This window comes from Ursus maritimus, unplaced genomic scaffold (assembly GCF_017311325.1).
Source record: "Ursus maritimus isolate PB19 unplaced genomic scaffold, ASM1731132v1 scaffold_14, whole genome shotgun sequence".
Taxonomy (NCBI): domain Eukaryota; kingdom Metazoa; phylum Chordata; class Mammalia; order Carnivora; family Ursidae; genus Ursus; species Ursus maritimus.
In genome coordinates, this window is record NW_024423786.1 from 45,350,551 (window position 1) to 45,374,061 (window position 23,511).

General features: G+C 51.2%; 1 protein-coding gene across 1 annotated transcript in view; it reads right to left on the reverse strand.

Annotated features, from left to right (window-relative positions):
- Positions 1–23,511, reverse strand: part of NWD1 (NACHT and WD repeat domain containing 1) — a 56,429-nt gene that overhangs the window by 24,096 nt on the left and 8,822 nt on the right. Inside the window, 7 exon segments of the mRNA XM_008703968.2 lie at positions 2,599–2,721; positions 5,488–5,685; positions 10,201–10,359; positions 11,016–11,133; positions 11,742–11,901; positions 12,905–13,108; positions 18,991–20,263. Of these exon segments, the coding sequence (XP_008702190.1) occupies positions 2,599–2,721; positions 5,488–5,685; positions 10,201–10,359; positions 11,016–11,133; positions 11,742–11,901; positions 12,905–13,108; positions 18,991–20,263 (2,235 nt within the window).

Genomic DNA, 23,511 nt, shown 5'->3' on the forward strand with positions numbered 1-23,511 from the left:
CCTCACTCCCAGCCCTTGGAAGAAAAAAAAAAAAAGTTGAGAACATCTGATGCTGGTGTCTTTGGGGTTGGGGAGGGTGGTTATTTTGTTACATACATAGAGCCTATTTGGAAAGCAATAAGATACCACTTCTCAAAACCCGCAGAAATGCTCCCATCCTCCAATTCAAGACTCCTACTCACTGGAAATATTCAACAGAAGGGAAAAAAAACATCGATGAGAGTAAAAAGAGATTCGTCTCAGTGTTATCCGCAATAGCAGATAACTAGAAGTAGCCTAAAATAGCAAGAACCAAAAAATAAATAAATAAAGCGGAATAAAATAAATTACAAAAAAGTCATGTAATACATTCTGGAACATGATCTGTTGCAAAGAATGAACTATTTTTGCTGCATTTCAACATGATAAAGATGACACCCGATGGATCATAGCAGCGAGACTCATACCAGCCTCAAACTGGAAACCATGTAAATGTCCTTCAACCAATGTGATCAACTGATAAACACAGGCTGTCCCTTCCATGCAACGATGGACTCGGCAATGCAGAGGACCAACTACTGCCACATGGCACAGCGAGGACGAGCCTCACACACGCTGGGCGGTGCACCAAAGGATCACATCATGTGCAATTCCACCTGCACGAAATGTCCAGAAAAGGCAAGTGGATAGACCCAGGAAGCACCTCGGTGGTTGCCACGGAGCTGGGGGTGGGGGTGGAGATGGACTACAAAGTGGGCAGTCAGTGCAAAGAGAACTCCTTGGGGTGCTGGAAAGTTCTAGGATTATGGTGACGGTAGTGCAACTCAGTAAATCTACCAAAGATTGTTGTATCCTACGCTTAACACGGGTGGAATGGTATGCCAATTACAACTCAATAAAGTTGTTGAAAAAAGAGTCAATGGAAAGAGAAGAATGATTATGGCCAAATGTTGAGAAAAAAATGATGAAACAGTATATATACTTGGTTCACAATGATATAATATTTTTTAACACCTTTACTGAGGGACACCTGGGTGGCTTAGTCGGTTAAGCGTCTGCCTTCAGCTCAGGTCATGATCTCAGGGTCCTTGGATCGAGCCCCACATGGGGCTTCCTGCTCAGCGGGGAGTCTGCTTCTTCCTCTGCCTCCCCCTCCCAGCTCATGCTCTCTCTCTCTTTCTCAAATAAATAAATAAAATCTTAAAAAAAGACTTTATTGAAATATAATGCACAGGGGCGCCTGGGTGGCACAGCGGTTGGGCGTCTGCCTTCGGCTCAGGGCGTGATCCCAGCATTATGGGATCGAGCCCCACATCGGGCTCCTCTGCTATGAGCCTGCTTCTTCCTCTCCCACTCCCCCTGCTTGTGTTCCCTCTCTCGCTGGCTGTCTCTATCTGTGTTAAATAAATAAATAAAATCTTAAAAAAAAAAGAAATATAATGCACAAACATAAAATTCACCCATTACATGGACAATGGTACAATTCATTGGTGTTTGTATGGTCACAGAGCTGGGCAACCATCGCCACGGTCTAAATTTAGAATATTTTCAAAACCTGGCATTCTCTCCCCTTCCTCTCCTAACATGTACACCATTTGGAGGTGTGCAATTCAGTGGCATAATAATTCACAACGTTGTGCAACCATCACCTCTATCTGATTCTGGAACATTTCCATCACCCCAAAAGGAAATCCCATCCCCATGAGCAATCACTTTCCATTCCTCCCTCCCCAACTAGCAACTGCTATTCTGTTTTGTGTCTCTCTGGATCTGCCTGTCCTGGACATTTTGTATAAATGAATCATATCCACAATGTGGGCTTTTGTGACTGTTTCTTCTATTTGACACAATGTCTCAAGCTCCAGCCTCATGGCTTCCTTGCTGTTCTGCAAACACGCCAACCTCCTTCCTGCTGTCAGGGCCTTTGCACTGGCTGCTTCCCATTCCTGGGATGCTCTTCCTCTCCCTACCCCTCTGCCCTCCGCCCACCTCTTTCTTCGCACCCTTTGTGTCTTGGCTGAATCGTCCCCACTGGAAGAAATGCCTTACCTAACTGCCCTAAGTGGGTCACTTTGGTTACTGTTGCTGATGACACCCTGTTGTCCTCATTACAATATGTAACTATATTTTGCCTTCCCAAATACCGGAGTCTGACTTGGGCCAGGATTAAGGTAAGGCGAGCGAGGCGCTCATCCCGGGTGCCAAGTTTAAGCAGGTGCCAGATTACTGAGTTTCCCTTTTGCCGCTGGCTCCCATATGGCTTGGCACAGCCCTATTGCTGATCCTGTCGTTAAGACAGCTTGATATTTATTCATGGTGGATTTTTTGCATTAATTTTGATTTTTTAAAACATGGCGTTGAAACATTATTTATCTTTTTTTAAAGAACATTTTATTTATTTATGAGAGAGAGAGCAGGAGTGGAGGAAGGGACAGAGGGAGAGGGGGAGGGACAAGCAGACTCCCCACTGAGCAAAGCCGGACGTGGGGCTCGATCCCAGGACCCTGAGATTACCACTTGAGCCGAAGTGAGATGTTCAATGGACTGAACCACCCAGGCGCCCCGAAATCTTATTCATCTTGATGACTAAGTCGACAAACCCCACTTTCCGAGCCTCACCTGTGTGTCCAGTTAGGATGTGAATCACCTGCTGTTCTCCCATGTCCCACACAGCCACGATGCCGTCCTGGCAGCCAACAACCAGAAGCTTCTCCTCCAGGCTCCACGCCATGGCAGTGATGCCTGCGGCCACACAGACACAACAGTGACCACATCAGCTCCTGTGCTTAGCTACGGGGTCCTCTAATGGGCCTCTACTTCACAGATGGGGAAACTGAGGCACACATTCAGTTCCCTGTCCAGAGCTACACTCCTAGAAAGTGGCAGAGCCAGGATTTTGAAGCCAGCGCTGTCACAGGCCAGATTCAGATCTCAGCTGTAATGTTTATGTTGCTCTTAGGGACCAAATCACATCGAGGTCATAAGTGTCTCTCAAGTTCGGTGGTTCTCACCTAGGGGCGATTCTGCTCCTGGGGAATGTCTGGAGCCTGGGGACACTGGGCAATGTCTGGAGACATTTTTGGTTGTCACAACTGGGAAGTGGGGCGCTACTGCCATCTGCTGGACGGAGGCCAGTGGTGCTGCGGACCACCGTGCAGTGCAGAGGATGCCCCCTACCTCCCTGCAGAGGATGACCCAGTCCCAAATGTCAAAAGTGCATGGTTGAGAAACCCTGCCCTAGTTGGACAAGACGCAGAGATGGAATTATATTGGCTGAGAACAAGGACTCTGCTTCTGACTTCTCTTTGAGTTCAACATGTGTGAAAAAATAAAGGCTGGCGCTCCAAAGAAACAAAACATCTGCCGATAATTTGGGCAAACCCAGCCCAGGGCTCGCTGCTGGGTCCTGATTGAAACATCGCTGAGGAGAGAGAGGCACCAAGTTACACGGGAGAAAACACTGGCCCAGGTAGCTGGAGACCAGACTTTCTGAACGCCTTCAGGTAATTCCTTCCCTTGTTTCGTGCCTCAGTTTCTCCAGATGTAAAATAGTCATGGGGGAAGTGTTGAAATCAGAGCCAGTCCAAGTCTGAGAAGCCCGGATTTTGTTCTTGCCTCATTGGGACAGGGAGTGAGGACATGGGATCTTTCTTTCTTTCTTTCTTTCTGTTCTGGTCACTTACGGTGTGACCTTGGAAATGTGAACTCAAATTTTCATTTACAAAATGACCAAACTGGAGCCCAGAGTGGGTAGAAACTTTCTCAGCTTCGACAGGACTGGGGCTTGTATGAGAGGCACAGTGGGTCCAAAACACAGAACATCTCCGCACCGGAGGGATGGCAAAAACAAAACTTCGCTCTGACTGTAACTTCTACGCCTGTGCTCCGCTAGACACCACAAATCAGTGACTGCACTATCTGTGATTTGTCCCCTGGGGCCATTCTGTTGTGTTTCCTTTTGTAACCAAGCCCGCAGCGCACAGATGTTAGCAGAGTCCGCACTCACCCTGACCCCGTAATTCCCAGGCTCCCTTGCAGCTGGAGATGGCCAAGTTCTTGCCAATGAGACCCTCCTCCCAGGGGTGACAAATTCTGCTTCCAGAGCACGCCCTCAAAGAGAAGAGATGTGCCATCCACCTCCCCTTCCCACTTCCCACTGGCTGGAAGGCCATGGTGTGAGTCAGAGCGGGAACAACCATTTTGAACCATCAAATGGAGGTTTCGCATTGAAAATGGCAGCAAACAAGACTGAAAGAGTCTAGGTCTCTGACCCCTTGGAGACTTGGAGTTTCACCTCCGCTTACGCCTGGACTATTATGCGAGAGGGAAATGAACTGCTATTTTACTTAAGTTACTGCTATCCTGTCCTTTATTATATAGCATTTGAACCTGTAACCTAATAAATACAGAGCCTTATCCAGGAAACTAGATTCGGCCTCAGAAGGCTTCTTAACACAGCATTCAAGCAGCTGTCCCGAAATCAATTCCTCCATGCATCATACTTAGTCTCTTAGAATTTCTATTTTGGAAGCTCTGTGCTGTGGGAACGTACTGACATTTGAACCACAAGTTAATTGTCTATTTGGTGGCCTTATAGTTATGCAAAAGATTACGGGGGGTAGATGAAGGGCTGGAGGAGTGGAGGTAGACTGGTGCATGAGGGGATAGCTAGATGGCTGGCTGGATAACTGGGTGAGCGGATGGATGGGTGTGAGAGGAGTAGATGGATCAATCAACTGATAGATGAATGGGCGAGCTGATGAATGGCTGGGTGGATAGATGGCCGGAGGGGTGAGTGGATGGAAGATGTCCAGAAGAGGGAAATGGAAAGATGAGTGGTGTGGAGAGAGGGATGGAAAGAAGATAACTAGTGAAAGTATGGATGACTGATGGGTGGATGGAAGGAAGAAAGGAAGGAAGGAAGGATGATAGATGGATGATGGATAGACAGAAGGACAGACAGGAGAAGGAAGGAAGGAATGTAGGAGGGAAGGGAGGAAGGAAGGAAGGGTGGATGGACGATGGATGGATGGATGGATGGATGGATGGATGGACAGAAGGACAGACAAGAAGGAAGGAAGGAAGGAAGGAAGCAAAGGAGGGAGGGAAGTGAAACATACAGAGTGAACTAATCAGAGTCTTGTCTCTCTGATGTTCTGGTGACCTGGGGAGGGGGAGGGGCAGGGGCGGGGTGGAATCTACTAGTTCCACCAGCCTCTCAGGGGCCCGTCAGGCAACAATTCCTACCTTTGGACTTACTAGCACGAGCCAGTGAATCACAAAACTATCTGTAGGCAGTCAGTACCCCTTGCTCTGGGCTCATTAGCAGTATTTACAATACTAATCTACTGTCCCTGGGGCGCAGAGACAGTCGAGTCAGCGTGAGACAGCAAGGGCACACCCTGATGGGACCCTCGGGGCCTCCCTACCAACAGAGGGGAGCCCCAGAGAGCTGCCCTCAGGCACGACAGGACCTGGCAGGACTTTTGCTGTGCTGGGGAGACTCACCCTTGTGACAGCCTGTGAGGGTTGCCCGGAGGGGTCCTCCTGGGGGCTGCAGGAATCCCCCAAGGGGTATGAGCACAGGGTGGGGGCACACCCGGAACCAGCTCTGGGCCTGTTGGCACAGCTGTCCCACCAGTGCTGGATGTGAGGCGGCGAAGAAATGGAGTCTGGCCAGGAGTTCTGTATACAGGACGCACCTCTCTGCAACAAAGTGGACTCAGGTTAAGGGAAGGGCACTGTTGACGGTCGAGTCCCTCTCCATCTTCTCCTGCCTCCTTCGGTCCTTTCCAAGGATACTCACCCCTACTTCAAGGGCACCAGGTGGTTCCTAGCCCTGTTGGCCAGGCAGTTCCCTCTGCCTGGAACACCTCCTCCCCCACCCCTTTCTCATGCTAAATATCTCGTTTTGGCTCCAGGGTTATTTCTCCAGCGCAGCCCTCTAATCCACCGGCCGCACTCCCCCAAGCTCATTAGAGCTGCAATCGACATTTCTTTGTGTGTTTATTCCCTCACTACCCTAGATCTTGATTTTCCCCAAGAACAGGGATGATGTCTGTCTTGTTCATTGTGTTCTTAGCTCCTAGAACATCACAGACACCCAGTAAATTGTAGAGGTTGCTTTTCAGCAAGGGGCTCGAACAATTGAATGCAGAGCAGGGAAAGGGGCCCACAGCGACCACTGAGCTGAAGACAGGTCCATCAGGCGAGTCACCACAAACTATCCAGAAGCCCTAGCTGACCAGAGGGCTACTGACAACCAGGCACAGTTAAAAAAAAAAAAAAAAGGCGGGGAGGGGGGGCGGGGGGAATTTCCATATGTCCCATACCGCCTGACCTTTCCCCTTTAAATACAGCTCCTCCCACTCTCTTGGGGCAGACAGCCTCCCCGGTGTGGTCCTGCGCAAAGCTCCCTTGGTGCGTATTCAATAAAATTTCATCTCCTTTGTTCTCGAACCTTCTGTTTCCTTTGTTCTAGAAACTTCTATCTCCTTTGTTCTGCCTCAGGTGAATTCTTTCACTGCTGGAGCCTGAGCCACCAGCTTCCACCCGGTCAACATAGCCCCACTCTCCATCTCAAGTTCCTTAATTTAATCCGGCCCTTTGCCATATAAAACAAGAGTCACAGATTCCAGGGATTAGGAAGTGAATATGTCTTTGGAGGGGGGCAGTGTTTTCTGCCTACCACAACAGAGGTATCATCATTGTTATGCCAAGTTCATAAAGGGGGAAATTGAGGCTCAGAGAGGGTAAGCAACTTGTGCAAGGTCATACAGCCAGTAAGAGGCAGGAATCTTCCTCGAATGAAGACCAGGGACACTGAGGGCAGGTGGTTCATTGTTCCTGTTGTTGTCTTGTCCTAACTGTGGGGTTTGGGGCAATGGTGATGATGCCCTGTGCCTCGGTTTGCTGGTGGGTGAAATGAGGCAAGGTCAGGACCAGGGGCAAGTGCCCCACTCACCATGGCTGCAAAATTTAAGGTGGCACCACAAAACAACCATCCAAATAAATACTATTTTAATGCAGTATTTTTAAAAATAAAAATTAATGCCCCCAAACCCACGACGAACAAAATATCAGCTTTTAAAATAAAAATAGGGTCAGAAACAGCACCACACCAAATCATACCGGAGCCTGAGGCAATAGGAGAAATCTGGTGGGCTTTGCCTAGCAGGCTCAAAGTCCTGGAATGTGCTGGAACTCACATTCACCACTCAAGGTTGGCCAGCTGCGACCTCTGGTGGCAACATTCATTCCTACACTTTCTCGTGCAGGCCACAGGTGGTCAATCAAGGATTGTTGAAAAGAACATGCCCTGATCCGGGCTTTTAAATCTTCCCTCAAACTGGGCAGTTGTTCCCAAGGCTGTTTTCCTGATAAATCACTCCCTGTGAGGTTTACAACTGCTGAGCATGAATGCACAAGAAAGGCCAGACTGATGGTGGGCACCGGCGTCTTCCACTTGGGACATACTTTTAGTTCAATCCCATATTTTGCAGATGATGGAAGCTGAGGCTCCATGCAGAAGTGACTCGTCCAACAAAAAAGCCAAGGAAACAAACAACAACAACAACAACAACAGAAATGGCTCATCCAAGGCCGTTCACCTCAACAATATTGATGCTATCATGTGACAGTATTAGGACTCTTGGATGGCGTCATGGGGACAGGCTCTGCAAGAATTGACCTGCGTATCTTTCCTTGAAGCTCTAGGTGGGGAGGGTGACCAGCATGCCCATTTTGCAGATGGAAAGACTGAGGACAGCAAGGTGGAGGGTGGGGTGGGGAGCATAAGGGACTTGCAAGGTCACACCACCAGTAAGTGGAAAAGCCCAGATTTGAATCAACACAGTGGGGCTCAAACTCTGAGTTCTTGGCCAGGACCGGTCTATGTGGTAGGACTGGCAATTTGGCAGGGAGCAAGTGGGTGATGCCCCTGCCGTCGCAGAGCTCAGAGTCTGGTGGGGCCCACAGGTGATACAAAAGAAAACCGGCAGAAATAATAATTAAGAACTAAGACAGATGGAGAAAGGGTGCGGTGCTGGAGAATGCAGGGACTGGGGAGCCGGAGGGGGGGGGGTTCAGGTTCAGTGGTAGCTGGACAGGCTTCTCCTAGGAGGAGCATTTGGTTAAGCTCCAAGGGAGCCCCGGAAGGGATATAGGGACTTAAACACCTTTATAAAACTCCTTATAAAACCCTCGAATGAAAACCACATGGGAGTTGTATAAGAAAAACCGCCCTGGGGGCCCCTGGGTGGCTCAGTTGGTTAAGCGGCTGCCTTTGGCTGGGGTAATCATCTCTGGGTCCTGGGATGGAGCCCCCTGTCTGGCTCCTTGCTCAGTGGGGAGCCTGCTTCTCCGTCTTCCTCTGTACCCACCCCCCACCCCCTGACTTGTGCTCTGTCTCCCTCTCTCAAATAAATAAATAAAATCTTAAAAAAAAAAAAAAAGGTACACTGGCCACCTCATACTCATTAGGATGACTATTATTTTTTTTTTAAGATTTTATTTATTTATTTGACAGAGAGAGAGACAGCCAGTGAGAGAGGGAACACAAGCAGGGGGAGTGGGAGAGGAAGAAGCAGGCTCCCAGCAGAGGAGCCTGATGTGGGGCTCGATCCCAGAACACCGGGATCACACCCTGAGCCGAAGGCAGGCGCTTAACGACTGAGCCACCCAGGTGCCCCAACTATTATTTTTTTTAAAAAATCAGAAAATTGGGGCCCCTGGGTGGCTCAGTCAGTGAAGCATCTGCCTCTTGGTTTTGGCTCAAATCGTGATCTCAGAGGCGTGAGATCGAGTTCTGCACGGGGCTCCACGCTCAGCATGGAGTCTGCATGAGATTCTTTCTCCCTCTCTGCTCCTCCCCCTGCTCTCTCTCTTTCTCTCTCTCTCTCAAGTAAATAAATTTTTAAAAATCCAAAAGAACAAAATCAGAAAATTAAAAGTATTGGTAAGGATGTAGAGAAATTGGAACCCTTGTGCTCTGCTGGTAGGAATGTGAAATGGTGCAGCCACTGCGGAAAATGGAATGGTGGTTCCTCAGAACAAAATAATCAGAATTACCATTGGATCTAGCAATTGCATTTGTGGGTGTGTACTCCAAAGAAGTGAAAGCAAGGACTTGAAAAGGTATTTGTATACTCGTGTTCACGGTGGCATTATTCACAATGGGCAAAAGGTGGAAACAGCCCATGTGTCCATCAAGGGATGAATGGGCAAACAAAATGCTGTCCATCCCTACCATGCAAGGTTATTCAGCCTTGCGAATGAAGGAAATACAACATGGACCAACCTGGAGGACATCATGGTGAGTGAAAGAAGCCAGTCACAGAAGGGCAAATACGATACGATTCCACTGATACGAGGTCCCTACAGTGGTCAGATTCATAGACACAGAAAGTAGGATGGCGGGTGCCAGAGACTAGAGGTGGGGGTGGGGAGTTGGTGTTTCGCGGGGACAGAGTCTTGGTTTGGGAAGATGCAAGAGTTCTGGGGATGGATGTGGTGATGTTTGCACAACACTGTGCACGTGCTTAATGCCGTTGAGCTGTGCACTTAAAAATGGTCACAATGGTAGATATTATAGTCCGTGTATTTTACCACAGTTTAAAAAATGAAGATAAAAACAGACCAACGAAACACCATCCTGGACAGAGCATCAGAGATTCTTCAAGCTCTAGGGCAGAGAGTGGACCAAACCCAGCCCCACGGCTTACCCCGGGAGCTAAGGATGGTTTTTACGGATCAATATTTGCAATGGACGGGGTGGCAGGAAACGCTGACTTTGAACCCCAATTAAGCAAAACGTTTCTCCCAGAGCAAACACTCCCCTCTTCTTTCTCTTGAGTAGACTCGTGTTGAAAAAGTCATGTTCAATTATTATGATTGTATTTTGGATGTTATCAATAAAAAATTGTAGGAATGTGTTTTCTCTCTTGTGATATTAAGTACTGACATAATTTCCTCAATTTTTGCCTGAGATTTTTCCTTTCTGGCCCTTTCTAGAAAAAGGTGTGGGGCCAGGGAAGGGGGTGGACACTGCTTGGGGAGTTTTCATTCCAAAGCTCTTCCAGGTTCAATTCAAAATTCTAGAAACCCTGCATGTGTAGACAGGAAAGGTGTGCGGGTTAATGAAAATCCAGCTGGGGGCTCAGTGAGGAGAATGGGCTTCTAGAAGTCAGTGCAGAGTGAAAGCCCCCAGCTGGGCCGACTTACCCATGCCTCGGAGCTCCACAGCCGGGCGGCACAGCTGGAGAGCGTCCCGGACCAGGCTGACCTCGGGACAGTCCAGGTGAGGGGCATACAGGTCAAAGTCGTCCAACAAGCCCTCGATACCCCCAGAGATGCCCCGGCAGGAAATCCAGTTCATGCTGCCTGTAGGGGGAAGGGGGCGTCGTGGGGGCAGGTGCCTCCCTCGGGTTCACACTGGGAGTCGGGTTCTCACCTGTCCATTTCTCTGGGGGTTCTCAGCCTCGGCACTGCGGGTGTTTGGGGCCGTGTACTGTAGGATACTGACCAGCACCCCTGGCCTCCACCCACCAGACGCCTGTAGCGCCTCCCCAGTCATGATAGTCAAAAACGGGAACATTGCCCCAAGAGTCCCCTGGGTGCAGAACCACCCAGAATCACAGGGGGGAACACATGGCTAGATAGATAGACAAATAGAAAGATGGATGGATAGGTGGATGGGTACACAGGTGACGATAGATGGAGATATAAAGATGAAAGATGATAGATATGATAGACAGACAGACAGGGTCTCATTCTAAGACCACATTTCTCACCTCTGCACTATCAACTAGCACTAGATGCCAGTAGCGTCCCCCTCCCCCAGCTGTGACAACCAAAACGTCCCCAGACATTGCCAGGTGTCCCCTGCTGATTGGGGGGGGGGGCACAGAATGACCGCTCACCAGGAGGAGCCAAGGGTTCTGACTTTTGCCCTTTACCCTTGCCAAGCCGCGGGAGGCGGGAGCACAGCGGAGGGCTGGCACCCGCTCCCTGTCCTCTGCAGCGGGCGCGACTCTTACCCAGCACCTCCTGTTTCAGCTCTTCGATGCGGCCTGAGTGCACCAGGTGATGGGGCAACTCCTTCAGCTTCCGCAGATTTGCCACCGTGTCTGAGAACCACAGGGGCTGAGGGGCCACCTGTAGGGGAGGAGGGGGCTGGCAGTCAGGCCGTGATGACACAGGCTCATTCATTCACTCCACAAACACGGGCCAAGCCGCCACGCGTGGGTGACACTGGAGGGGACGGGGACACAATTCCAGACAGAGATGCCCCTTGCCCACCCCAGGCAGGGCCAGGACAGAGGGAGGAACTTGGCGTTCAGGGAATCCAAGGGGCATCAGAGCTGGGTCTCAGAGTTTAAGTAGGAGTCTGTCTGGGGAGCCCTATCGGAAAACAGTGGTATTCCCAGGCAAGGGAATGGCACGTGCAAAGGCCGGGCGGGGGAGGGGGGCGGTTTCCAGGAGTTCAGGGTGGTTCTGTATGCTCCTGAATGTTGTGATTCTTACCCTGTACCCTGGAATGTTGGGGGTGGGGGGCATATTCTTCATCTGCTGCTCCCCATCCCCCCCATTATGCTCAGAGGCTGAGGGGACATTCTGCTTTCTGTGGGAAGGGAAGGGATGGGAAGGGAAGAAGGGCAGGAGGGCTCCTGGGTGGCAAAGAAGGAAGGATCGAGGTGGTCCTTGCCTGCACAGCAGGGTGGGGCCTGCAGGTTGAGAGCAGGGGTCCCAGACGGACACCTCACCTTACGGTCCAGGTTCAGGGGCTTCCCCACCAGTGGCAGAGTGATGAGTTTCTTGGTGCCCTGGCTCCAGGCCCCTGAGAAGAAGTCAGCCAAGACTCCGTGCCTCTTGGCTCTCTCAGGCCCAGGCAGGTAGCGCTCTTGGACCACCTCGGCCAGCTGCCTGCAGAGAGGGGACACGGGCTCATGGGCCTGGGGGATAGAGTGAGCTCAGAGGGGGCCACCAGCCTTCCAGGAAGCTGTCCCCAAATGCAGGTCCCTCCTAGACCACCTGTCGGATGCTTACTGGCTCTGCCGACCACCTGTCCTACTTGTTACCTAATATTCATCTATAAATTGGCCCAACTTCCTTTTTTGCCCTTAAATATATTTACTTCGAAAAGGAACATTTGGAGTCCTCAATAAGTTAAACTTCAAATGAGGTACTGTAGGACCCAGCAACTCCGTTCCTGGGTATAGACCCAAAAGAACTAAAAAAACAAAAAATGAAACAGATATTCAGAAGAAAACTTGTGCTCACGTGCTCACGGCAGCACTGACCACAATCCCAAGGAGTGACCCAAGTGTCCATCAGTGGCTAAACAGATAAACAAAATGTGGTCCATCCACGTAATGGGGTATTACTCGGCCGTGAAAAGGAACGAAGCCCTGATTCATGCTACATCATGGGTAAACCTTGGAAGCCTTATGCTGAGGAAAGCAGCCCGACACTAACGGCCACATGTTGTGTGATTCCACATATATGAAATGTCCAGAATAGGCAAGCCCACAGAGACAGAGAGCGGATTCGTGGGTGCCAGGGGCTGGGGGCAGAGAGGTGGGGGGATGGGGAGTGACTGCTGATGGGGACCAGGTGTCCTTTTGTGGGGATGGAATTGTTCTGGAAAGATTTAGAGGTGATGGTTACACAACACTGTGGGTGTACTCAATGTGACTGAATTGTACACTTTAAATGGATGAATTTTATGTTATGGGAATGTATCCTCAGTTTAAAAAGCAAGTTAGTTGTATCAGAGTCAGTGGTGTGGAACCCCCTGAATGCTGTCCAAAGCGCCCTTGTTTCGCTGGGAACAGGGATAAAAGAAGGATCTGGAACAAGGAGAAGCCTGATGAGTGAGCCCTCACTCCCGGAAGCCCAGGCAGCATTACCACCATGCCGGACCCACCTGTGGGCGATGGCCAGGAGCGTGAAGCCATCCACGGGCCGCCGGGCCAAACAGTGGCCCAGATCCCGGCGCAGCCTCACCCACAGCAGGGGTGGGAAACGCAACAGCTCCTTGCTGGGCAGGCTCCAGTCCTGGTACACCACCTGCAGGACCTCGTCGTCCAAGGACAGGACGTCCTTCAGCTCTGCCTCCGAGAGCCCATGCCTGCGGGGAGGAGGGACGGGCACTGGGACACGCTGTGTCTCCTGTGGTCGGGGGGTGCAGACGCCCAGGGACGGGGAGACGTGGCCAAGAGCACAGCATCCCGCCCGTCACCAAAGGGTCCACCCCAAGGGTCTGCATTTGGACGGTGCCCAGCAGGGACTGATGCCCGGTTACAGCCATGCCCATGCCCTTTCCTGCTGTACACACACCTGCAGAGCCATGAACCAGCCTCTCCCCAGACTCACATGAGTCAGGCAGCATAGGGAGGGAGACAGGAGGTGATTTAGAAAAATAATGCAGAAATCAACCATGCCCACCCTGGCCTCGCCCTTGGTTCCAGGCCCCAGAAAGGACAGAGTGAGAGAAGGGAAGCGGCCCTAAAGGGAATGAGTGATGGAGTTTCGGTGCCGGATCGCAAGGGACTTCCTAATACCTGATGGCATCAAGTTGGAAAAACTGGATTTGCCTGCACATTTCATCCGGGGTGGATAGTAATCAGAGCGCCCTTTGCAGCAAGGGACCTGCATGTGTGTGTGTTTAACTCTCTGATGTGGATCGAAATCTTCATTTTGATCAGAACACCTGCCACATATATAGAACACCTGCTCACTTCGTGTTTTCCAGCGTATAACACGGTGGGTGTCCCCTGGGGTCTCTTCTGCGAGATCAATCATCTCAGACAATTCCAGCTACAAGATCACAGTTTTCTCCAAATCAGAATTCCTGGGAGCCACACCTCAGGTTCCATTTGATAGCACCTCTGTGTGGTCCTGTGCCTCCCCAGAAACCCCCTCCTTCAGAATAGCAGCTTCTTTCCCACTCTTTGACACCCCCTCAGTACACATCAAGCCTGGGTCCCCTCCTTTCAGGCTCAGGTTCAATGGCTCGTCCCACCTGATCAGGATGGAACAACTCGGCAGGTGTGCCGAATGGCTATCAAGGAATCTGCAGTCCCATAATTCCCTGGCATCGTGTCTCTGCACAGGGCCCTCTGGGGAGGGGCCAGGCCAGTCCATTCATTCTCAGAAGCAGACGCCGGGTCCTGGGTGGTCAATGGCTCATCAACAAACCACTGGCAGGTTTGTTTAACCATTACTCATGGAGTGATGGCTTTGCGCAAGGCACCACGCTACTCCTGAGCGACAGAGAGCTTCGACCCCCCCAAAGCTTATCTTCTCATCCACAGAGCCAGGTAGGAAGTAACAGGAAAAGAGCACACAGAAGTTGGGTAACACCAATGGCTAGGAAGAAGGTAAATCACGTCACATGAAAAAGAGCCACAAGGTGGGGGGGGGGCAGAGATGGTTCTTGGAGGAGGTGGGTCCCTCTGAGAAGGTGTCACTGCAGCTGGGATTGGGTGGGAGGGAAGGGGCCGACATGAGATCTGGGGCCAGGGTGCTCCAGGCACGGGGTGGAAGGCAGCCAGGTCCAGTTGGCCTTGGTAAGGTGGCTGGATATTTTTCTCAAAGCGGGGAAAGTCACTGGAAGGGTTAATCAGGGCAGGAACTGAATCTGATTTATGATTTTAAAATCTCCCTCTGGACAGATGTTCAAACCACGACTTGCACACACATGTTTAGAGCGGCAAAATTCACAATAGCTGGTGGAAACAGTCCAAACGTCCATGCATGGGTGTGCGGAGAAGCAAAATGTCATCGCTACGGACTCAGTGTGTGTCTCCCCCAAAGCCATAGGTTGAAGTCCTAATCCCCAAGGTGATGGTATTAGGAGGTGGGGCCTCTGGGAGGTGGCGAGGTCATCACAGTGGAACCCCATGCATGGACTTAGGACGCCACAGAGCTCCCTTATCCCTTCTGTCACGTGAGGACGTAGCAAAAAGATGCCCATTTATGAACCAGGGAGCCAGCTCTCACCAGACGCTGTATCTGCCGGCACCTTGACCTTGGACTCCCCAGCCTTCCAGAACTGTGAGAGATAAATTGTTTCTAAGCCACCCATTCTATGGTGTTTTTGTTACAGCAGCTCAAATGGACCAAGACAGGGGTGTATCCATACAATGGAATATTCTTTGGCCATAGAAAGAAACAAAGTACGGACACACACTGCAACACAGATGAGGCTTGAAAACAGTACGCTCACTGAAAGATCCGTCACAAAAGACCACACAGTGTATGATTCCATTTACTTGACATGTTCAGAGCATGGGATCCAGAAAGCCACAAGGTAGACGAATGGTTGCCAGGTGCTGGATAGAGAAGTGGGGGAAGGCACAAGGCGTGCTCCTCCCAGCTTGACTCAGCCTCGCACTGCTGACATTTGGGGTTGGATCACTCTTGGTGGGGACTGTTCTGTGCATTGCAGGGCTTTTAGTAGCACCCCTGGTCTCCGCTCACTAGATGCCAGCAACATCACCCCCAAGCTGTGACAACCAAAAATGTCCCGGGACGTGGCCAAGGGTCCCCTGCGGGCAGAATCTCCCCAGGCAAGAACCACAGGCCTAGAAGGACCTAGATCTGCTCTGAGAGCTGGGCTCTCCACCATCACAGCACACTAACTGCGTGGGGGAAGCATGACGTGTTTTCCTGGAACAAGAGGTACTGAAATCACCACTCATACAGGCTCCCTCCCTAAACCACCTGCCCCGCCAGTCCCTGGACGGTTGGTTCGACCTTCCCATCCGTCCCCCCCCAAATCACTGTGAGGCCCTCAGCTTTACTAATTGGACCAGATGTGGGACCGAGAAGGTCAATTATTTTTGTCACCCCAGATTTTGGAATCAGGACTCAGGAAGGAGCCAGTAGGGTGGTGCCAGGTCTCTGAAATGGGACCTAGTGATGCCAGTAGGAGCTCGAGGCGGGTGGAACAAAGGAAGAGTCCAGAACAGAAGCCAGTGGGCAGAGAGGACCCAGAGGGCCAGGGGGTGAGAAACTTCTGGTTCTCAGGGCTTTCTGGTTCCCATGACAACCCTGCCTCCTCCACGCAGACTGTATCAGGTTGGCCTGATGGCCCACCCCTTCACCTGGAACATTACCCAGTCTGTCTTTGTACTCTTAGAGAACCCAGGCTCAGCCTCCACTCTGGGGGCACCAGTCACAAAATCTGGGGTATGGCATGAGATCAGGCCTATGCCCCCCTGGAGTTGGCCAGTGGGTGGGTGGTCCTGGATCCCCTGAGCTCTTCCCATGGCCTTGGCATAAAGCCCTTACTTCTTACGCAATCGTGTGAATGGGATTCTGTGTCTGGCAAACAAACAAACAAACAAATGAACAAAAAGCCGCCCTTACTGGTCTGATCACCATCATCTTGATTGATGGGGGCAAAAGACAAAGGTCTGGAAAAAAAAACCTGCCCCTGAAACTGAAAAGAGGCAAAACCAGCTTGTCCAGCATTTCTGATGGTGGGCTTGAGTGTTGGCTTTGTTGCCGTGTGTCTGCTAATTGGCCTTCGCCCCGCCCTCCCAGGGGTCCGGAGTCTGCCTGCTGGCTGCGGGATGGACACACTCCCCTCTCCCGCTCCTTATTTCCGACTGTCTCCGTCCCTACCCGGCATCTCGGCATCTCGGAGCAGCAGCTCCTGACCATCACATGCGCAGGTGCAGCCCTGAGACTTTCTCTGGGCCGAGCAGCCAGATGTAAGCATTCAGTCCTTCAAGCTCTAGAAACACATTGAAATTAGATTTTCCTATTTGCTCTTTTGCTGATTCCCATGCAATAAGCTTGGGCCGAAGTGTCGATGCATGCTGGTGGTCAGTCCTTCAGGGTAACTGGCTTTAAAAAGGTTTTTCTGGGGCGCCTGGGTGGCACGGCGGTTAAGCGTCTGCCTTCGGCTCAGGGCGTGATCCCGGCATTCTGGGATCGAGCCCCACATCAGGCTCCTCCGCTATGAGCCTGCTTCTTCCTCTCCCAATCCCCCTGCTTGTGTTCCCTCTCTCGCTGGCTGTCTCTCTCTCTGTCAAGTAAGTAAATAAAATCTTAAAAAAATAATAAAATAAAAAGGGTTTTCTGAGATCTCTCTATAACATTGCCTATTAAATACAGAGGCGAGCTCACAGATTTACAACGGGGAAAAATAACCTGTGCCCGAGAAGGGCTGAGCATCCCTCAGGTTCAACCTGAGTGTGATCACGAGGAAACATTAGACCAACCCAGACGGAGGGACCTTCTATAAACTGCTCCCCCCAGCCCGGGTGTGGTCCCCCAGACCAGCAGCAACAGCATTGTTCTCGGGGAGGGGCGGGGCATGGGATTCCTGGCCCCACCCCAGACCTGCTGAATCAAATTCTTTCTGCAAAAACAAGACCCAAGATACGCATCCCCAACGAGGGTTGAGAAGCACTGATCTCATCGACCAAATAACTGGCCTGGACTCTTCAAAAGGACAAAACCAGATGGTGGAATGTTCCAAATTAAAGGAGACCCAAGCAACTTGACAACTAAATGCAACATGCTATCCTGGTTTGGATCCTGGATTGGGGACAAAGGGGGGGGGGGCAGTGGCTGTAAAGGATGTTTTTGAGACAATCGGCAAATTTTCACTGTAAACTGTGCTTTAAATAATATTATTGCATCTGTGATGTATTTCCTGAATTTTGTCATTGTCCTGTAGTGACGTGGGGTTCTGATTGTCCTTGCTCTAAGGAAACATGTAATGTATTTAAGGGTAAAGGGGAACAATGCCTGTAGTGAATTTGCAAAAGAAAGAAAGAAAACCAGAGGGGGTTAGGGAGGGAGGGAGAGAGAAAGCTAACGGCCAATCAGGGATTCTGGGGGAAGGGTGTATGGCAGTGGTTCTCAGCCGGGGCTACTCTGCATGCAGGGCACTCTTGGCAATATTCTGAGGCAGTGTTTGGTTGTCACAGCTCAGGGGTACTACTAGTATCCAGGGTCAAGGCCAGGAACGCTGCTCGACAGCCTACAGTGCATAGGACAGCCCCCTAGGACAGTGATGTGGCCCCTGGTATCAGTAGTGCCCAGCCTGAGAACCCCTGCTGTGTGGGCCAGTCTTTGCACTAGTTTTGTACTATGGGAATTCCTCCACTAGTCTATACTTTCAAAGTATTTATTTATTTATTTAAGATTTTATTTATTTGAGAGAGAGCAAGAGAGAGCATGAGCAGGGGGAGGGGCAGAGGGAGAAGCAGAGGCAGAAGCAGAATCCCCACTGAGCAGGGAGCCTGATGCCAGGCTTGATCCCAGGACCCTGGGATCATGACCTGAGCCGAAGGCAGATGCTTAACCTACTGAGCCAACCGGACGCCCCTCAAAGTATTTCAAAGTAAAAATTGTACAAAAGAAATACCACCGGCAGGCCCATAGAGACAGGAAGCAGGCTGGGGGCCACCAAGGGCTGGGGGTGGCGAGTGGCTGCTATTGGGGATGGGGTTTCCCTTTGGGGTGATGGGAATGTTCTGGAGATGGACAGCGGTCACACTGTGAATGTCCCCAATGTCACTGAAGCATACACTTTGAAAGATCGAACTTTATGATACATGAATTGCGTTGGGTCGAATAGCGTCCCCCAAAGGTCATGCCCACCTGGAGCCGAGGAAGGTGACCTTATTTGAAAACATTCTTGAGAGGAGCCATCAGTGTATGATGAGGTCATTCTAGATCTGAGTGGGCCCTGAAGAGGGAAACTGGGCCAGGAAGGCCCGCAGGGAGGAGGCCACGAGATGGGCAGAGGCAGTGGTGGGAGGGATGTGTCTACAGGCCAAAGGTGGCTGGCAACACCAGAAACTAAGAGAAAAGCCTAGACCAGCTTCTCCCCTAGTGCCCTCAGGGGGATCGTGGCCCTGTCAATGCCTTGGCTTCAGACTCTGGCCTCCAGAGCTGTGAGAGAAGACATTTCTGTTCTGAGTCCTGAGGGGCGAGTGCATGAATTCTGTCTCAACTACAAGGAGGGTGTAGACAACAGAGACTTACCGGGAAGACACGATGTAGCCCAGCACGTGGGCCACCAGGAGCTGCCCGTGTGTCTGCTCCAGCCGGGCACACAGTTGGTGCATTGCTTCCCTAGCGGTGGAGGCCAGAGGGGCAGGTATGGTGAAGGACGCCCATTTCCGGGCCTCCTCAAAGGCCAGCCTCAACCGTCCCGGGTGCCCACACTCTGGGAGGCTGGCCCAGAGCAGTTCCCTCTGCTCTGGGCTCAGCGTCCTCCTCGAGGATGCCAGCAGGAGCTGGATCATCTCTTGCCCTTGGTTTCCAGAGAGGGGCTTCACCTCCCAGTAGGCCTCTGGGTCCGTCAGCGTCTGTCGCATGGTGTCGAGAACCCCCTGCCGCCCTGAGCAGGCTGAGAGGATGAGGTGGACCCTCGGCGGGCATTTGGGAGGCAGCCAGGGGACCCTGCGGGCGCGGCGGACAGAATCCACATCATCCACGGAGTCCAACAGGATCACCAAGGACTCGAAGTTTCGGCAGGAGACAGTGTGGAGGAGGGTGTGGAAAAACTGGACCACCCTGGCGTGGGCCTCCAGGACCTGGGCCGGGGGCAGGGGCAGCCCATAGGCCAGGCAGAGCTGGAAGCAGATGCTCTGGAGGAGGCCCCGGGCGTCGGTGCTCATCTGGGACGTCCCCAGAAGCCGCAGGACGGTCACCGTCTTGCGGCCAAGCAGTCCCGGTATCTGCTCCGCCAGCTTGCACATCAGAGCTGTCTTTCCGATGCCTGGGGGCCCAAAAAGCACCAGGGGTGAGTGCGGCCGCCCGTCGCTCTGCCGGAGCTGCTGCCCCAGCTGGGCCAGGAGCTCCCGGCGCCCGCAGAAGATCCGGGTGGCTTCGGCGCTCAGCCCCAGGTGGTGGCGGATCTCCTGGTAGAGCCACGCCAGCTCCTGCCGGCCCGCCTCCAGCTCGCGGAGGTGCTCAAGGACCTGGTGGTTAGCCCTGGCCACAAACTGCTCCCCCAGCTCCTTCAGGTACCGAGCATGAGCCTTGTTTTTGGGGTTCACCAGGTCTCGGCTCCATGGCAGGTGGTGAGCCTTGAGGACTCCGGGTTGCACGTCGGCAATGCGTCCCTTGAGGCCACTGAGAAGGTTCTGGGCATCCGTGTCCAGGCAGCCGTCTGCGAGCCGGTCCACCATCTTGAGGGCACAGTCTTCCAGGATGTGTTTGTTGAGGTCTTGGATCTCTCTCAAGAAGACGGTCGCCCCCTGGTCTCCGTCTGTCAAGCTCAGCAGGCCCCGGTCTATCTCCCATTCAATGACTGAAAAAGTGGGGGAAATGGGAAGAGAGTGTGGTCATCATTGTGTGATCAGCTGGCCCAAGTGGAGACACTTGAGAGACATATTTGGCAGGTGGGGACATTGGTTCTCCTGCTTAATGTGAGCTGGAGTCACCTGGCATAACCACAGATAATATGCAAACTAATGCACTCACCTGTGTTCCAATAAAACTTTATTCACAAAAACAAGCAGTGGGCCAGATTTGGCCAGAGGACTATAGTTTGCCAGAGTCTCCTGGGGGCTCAAAACACCCACATGGGTGGGCTCTGCCTCCAGGAGTTCTCATTCAGGAGGTCTGGGTGGGGCCCCTGGGTTTGCATTTCCAAAAAGCTCCCAGGTGATGCTGAGGCTGCTGGGCCGGGGCGGGGCCAAGAAGAGCGCTGATTTAGTCATTAATAATCAAAGAAACCTTGGTATAGGCAGCACAGAGATTCGATGTGAGAAGTAGCCCCGTCATAAAACAATACCATCAAATGCAAAAAGTTAAATATGGAGTTTCTATAGGAATTCCACTTCTAGGTATGAACCCAAAAGAGCTGAAAAGATAGGCAAACAGATAACATGTGCACCCATGCTGACAGCAGTATCGTCCACAGTAGCTCGAAGGTGGAAACAATGCAAGGGTCCACCAAATGGTGAATGCATAGACACATGTGATCCATACATCCAACCGAATAGTATGGATGAACCTTGAAAACATCGTGCTGAGTTCAAGAAGCCAGACATAAAAGGCCCCACGCTGTCTGATTCCATGTACACGAAATGTTTAGAACAGACAAACCCATACAGACAGAAAGCAGACTGGTAGTTGCCAGGGGCTGAGGGTTGGGGGAAGGGGATGGGGAGTGACCGTTAATGAATATGGAATTTCTTTGGGGGTGAGGGAAATGTTCTGGAACTAGATAGAGGTGGTGATTGCACAACATTGTGAATGCACTAAATGTCACCGAATCTTTTACTTTACAAAGGTTAATTTCACGCCATGTGAATTTCACTTCAGTTTAAAAAAAAAACAATGTCAATTTTGGGCGCCTCTGTCATCACACAGTCATTCAACAAACATTTATTGAGCTCCCACTTGTGCCAGCCTCTGCTCTCCATACTGGGATGTCTAGCAGTGAGAAAAATGCCCAAAGGTCCCTGTTGCCTTTGTGGGATGGTTATTCCAGTCTTAGTGAAAAAATGGACACATAAATGGACAAACGGCAGAAAAGAATATCTGTCCATCCTGGGTGGAGTAGGGCAGGCAGGGCATTTGAGGCCACAGAAAGCTGCTGCAGATGTTTGGACGCCGGGGAGAAAGTTTTTAATGAGTCTGGAGGCTGAGAGCAAGGGTCAGTGTGCTTTTCTGTAAAGGGTCAGATAGTAAATATTTTAGGCTTCACGGGTCGAATGGTCTCCATTACAACTAGTCAACTCTGCTGCTGTAGTGTGAAAACAGCCATAGATAACATGCGAGCTAGTATGTCAAGTGTGTTCCAATAAAACTTTATTTATGAAAACAAGTGGTGGGCCGAATTTTGCCTTTGGGCCATGGTTGGCTGACCCCTGGCCCAGAGCACACAGCAGCTGCCCTGAGGACCTGTATTTTCCAGAGCCAAGAGCAGACACTGATTTCTCCTCGGAGGCCACTGTTTTGAAATAGCAGTCAGACCTGAGGAGTTATTTTTTTAAGCCGCCCTGGGCTCAGCAGAGGCTCCCAGGTCTCTGGAGCTGAGGGAGTCAGGCCCTTGGAGACAGGATTCAATCTCAGAGCCAGAGATAGGAGCCACTCAAAAGCCTTCCTTGGAGTGATACCACACCCCCCTCAGGCCCTCGAATGGAAGTCAGGGATAAAGGCAACTAACAGTCCTGAAACGGGATCCTTCTGGGACACATCTCAGCAAGAATCAATGCAAGACCACCTGCTCTGCCACCAGCAGGCTGTGTGACCTTGGTCACATCACTGTGTCTCTCTGAATTTGTTTCCTCTCCCATAACATGGCTGTACTAGTTTAACCTTTTTTCTTTTTTTTAAGATTTTATTTATTTATTTGTCAGAGAGAGAGAGAGAGAGAGCACAAGCAGGCCGAGCGGCAGGCAGAGGGAGAAGCAGGCTCCCCGCTGAGCTGGGAGCCCAATGCAGGACTGGATCCTAGGACCCTGAGATCATGACCTGAGCCGAAAGCAGATGCCCCACCGACTGAGCCACCCCGGTGACCCTGTACTAGTTTACCCTTGGTGAGGCTACCGGCAGGATCGTCTATGAAACAGTGCTTGTGAAAAGCTGAGCTCGTTACCAAAGGAACAAAGCCAATCTCCAAAGGTTGTAGACTGTGCGATCCCGTTCTGTAACATCGTTGAAATAACAAATGATAGAGATGGAGACGGATTACTGGTTGCCAGGGACTGGGGACTGAGGGCAGGGCCGGGCGTGACTCTAAAGGGGTAGTGGGAAGGACCTACGCAGTGAGGAAATAGTCCCGTGTATGGCCTGTGGCAGTTATTCAAAGCTACACAGGTGTTAAAATTTCTTAGCGTGAAATACACATGTGCACGTGCACACACACAAATACACGTCTGGAAAAGTGGTGCTTTGTCAGGGGTGCCTGGGTGGCTCGGTCGTTAAGCACCTGCCTTCGGCTCAGGTCGTGATCCCGGGGTCCTGGGACCGCGCCCCGCGTGGGGCTCCCTGCTCCGCAGAGAACCTGCTTCTCCCTCTGCCTCTCATGAATAAATTAACAAAATCTTTTTTTTTTAAAGTGACACTTTGGTTGTCACAACATCCACTTTTTGGTTGTACTATTGTACTTTAGTTTTGCAAGATGCTACCTTTGAGGGAAACTGGATGAAGGATACATGGAATTACTTCCTACTTTTTTTTTTTTTGCACTGTCCTGTGACTATTTCCAAATAAAAAGGCTGAAAGGAAGAAAACTGAGCAAGGGGCTGGAAATATGCTCTGAGACACTGCTGTGAGCATGCCTTTGTGCTTCTGCTACTTTCAAGAAGTTTCTGTTTGTTCTTTCAAGTGGGAATTCTTTTTTTAAAATCTGTTTATTTGTTTGAGAGAAAGGGGGAGAGCACGGGAGGAGGGGCAGGGGGAGGGAGGGAGAGAGAGAGAGAGAAGCTCAAGCTGACTCTGTGCTGAGCACAGAGCCGACACAGGGTCCATCTCAAGACCCTGAGATCATGACCTGAGCCGAAATCACAAGTCGGATACTTAACTGACTGAGCCACCCAGGCGCCC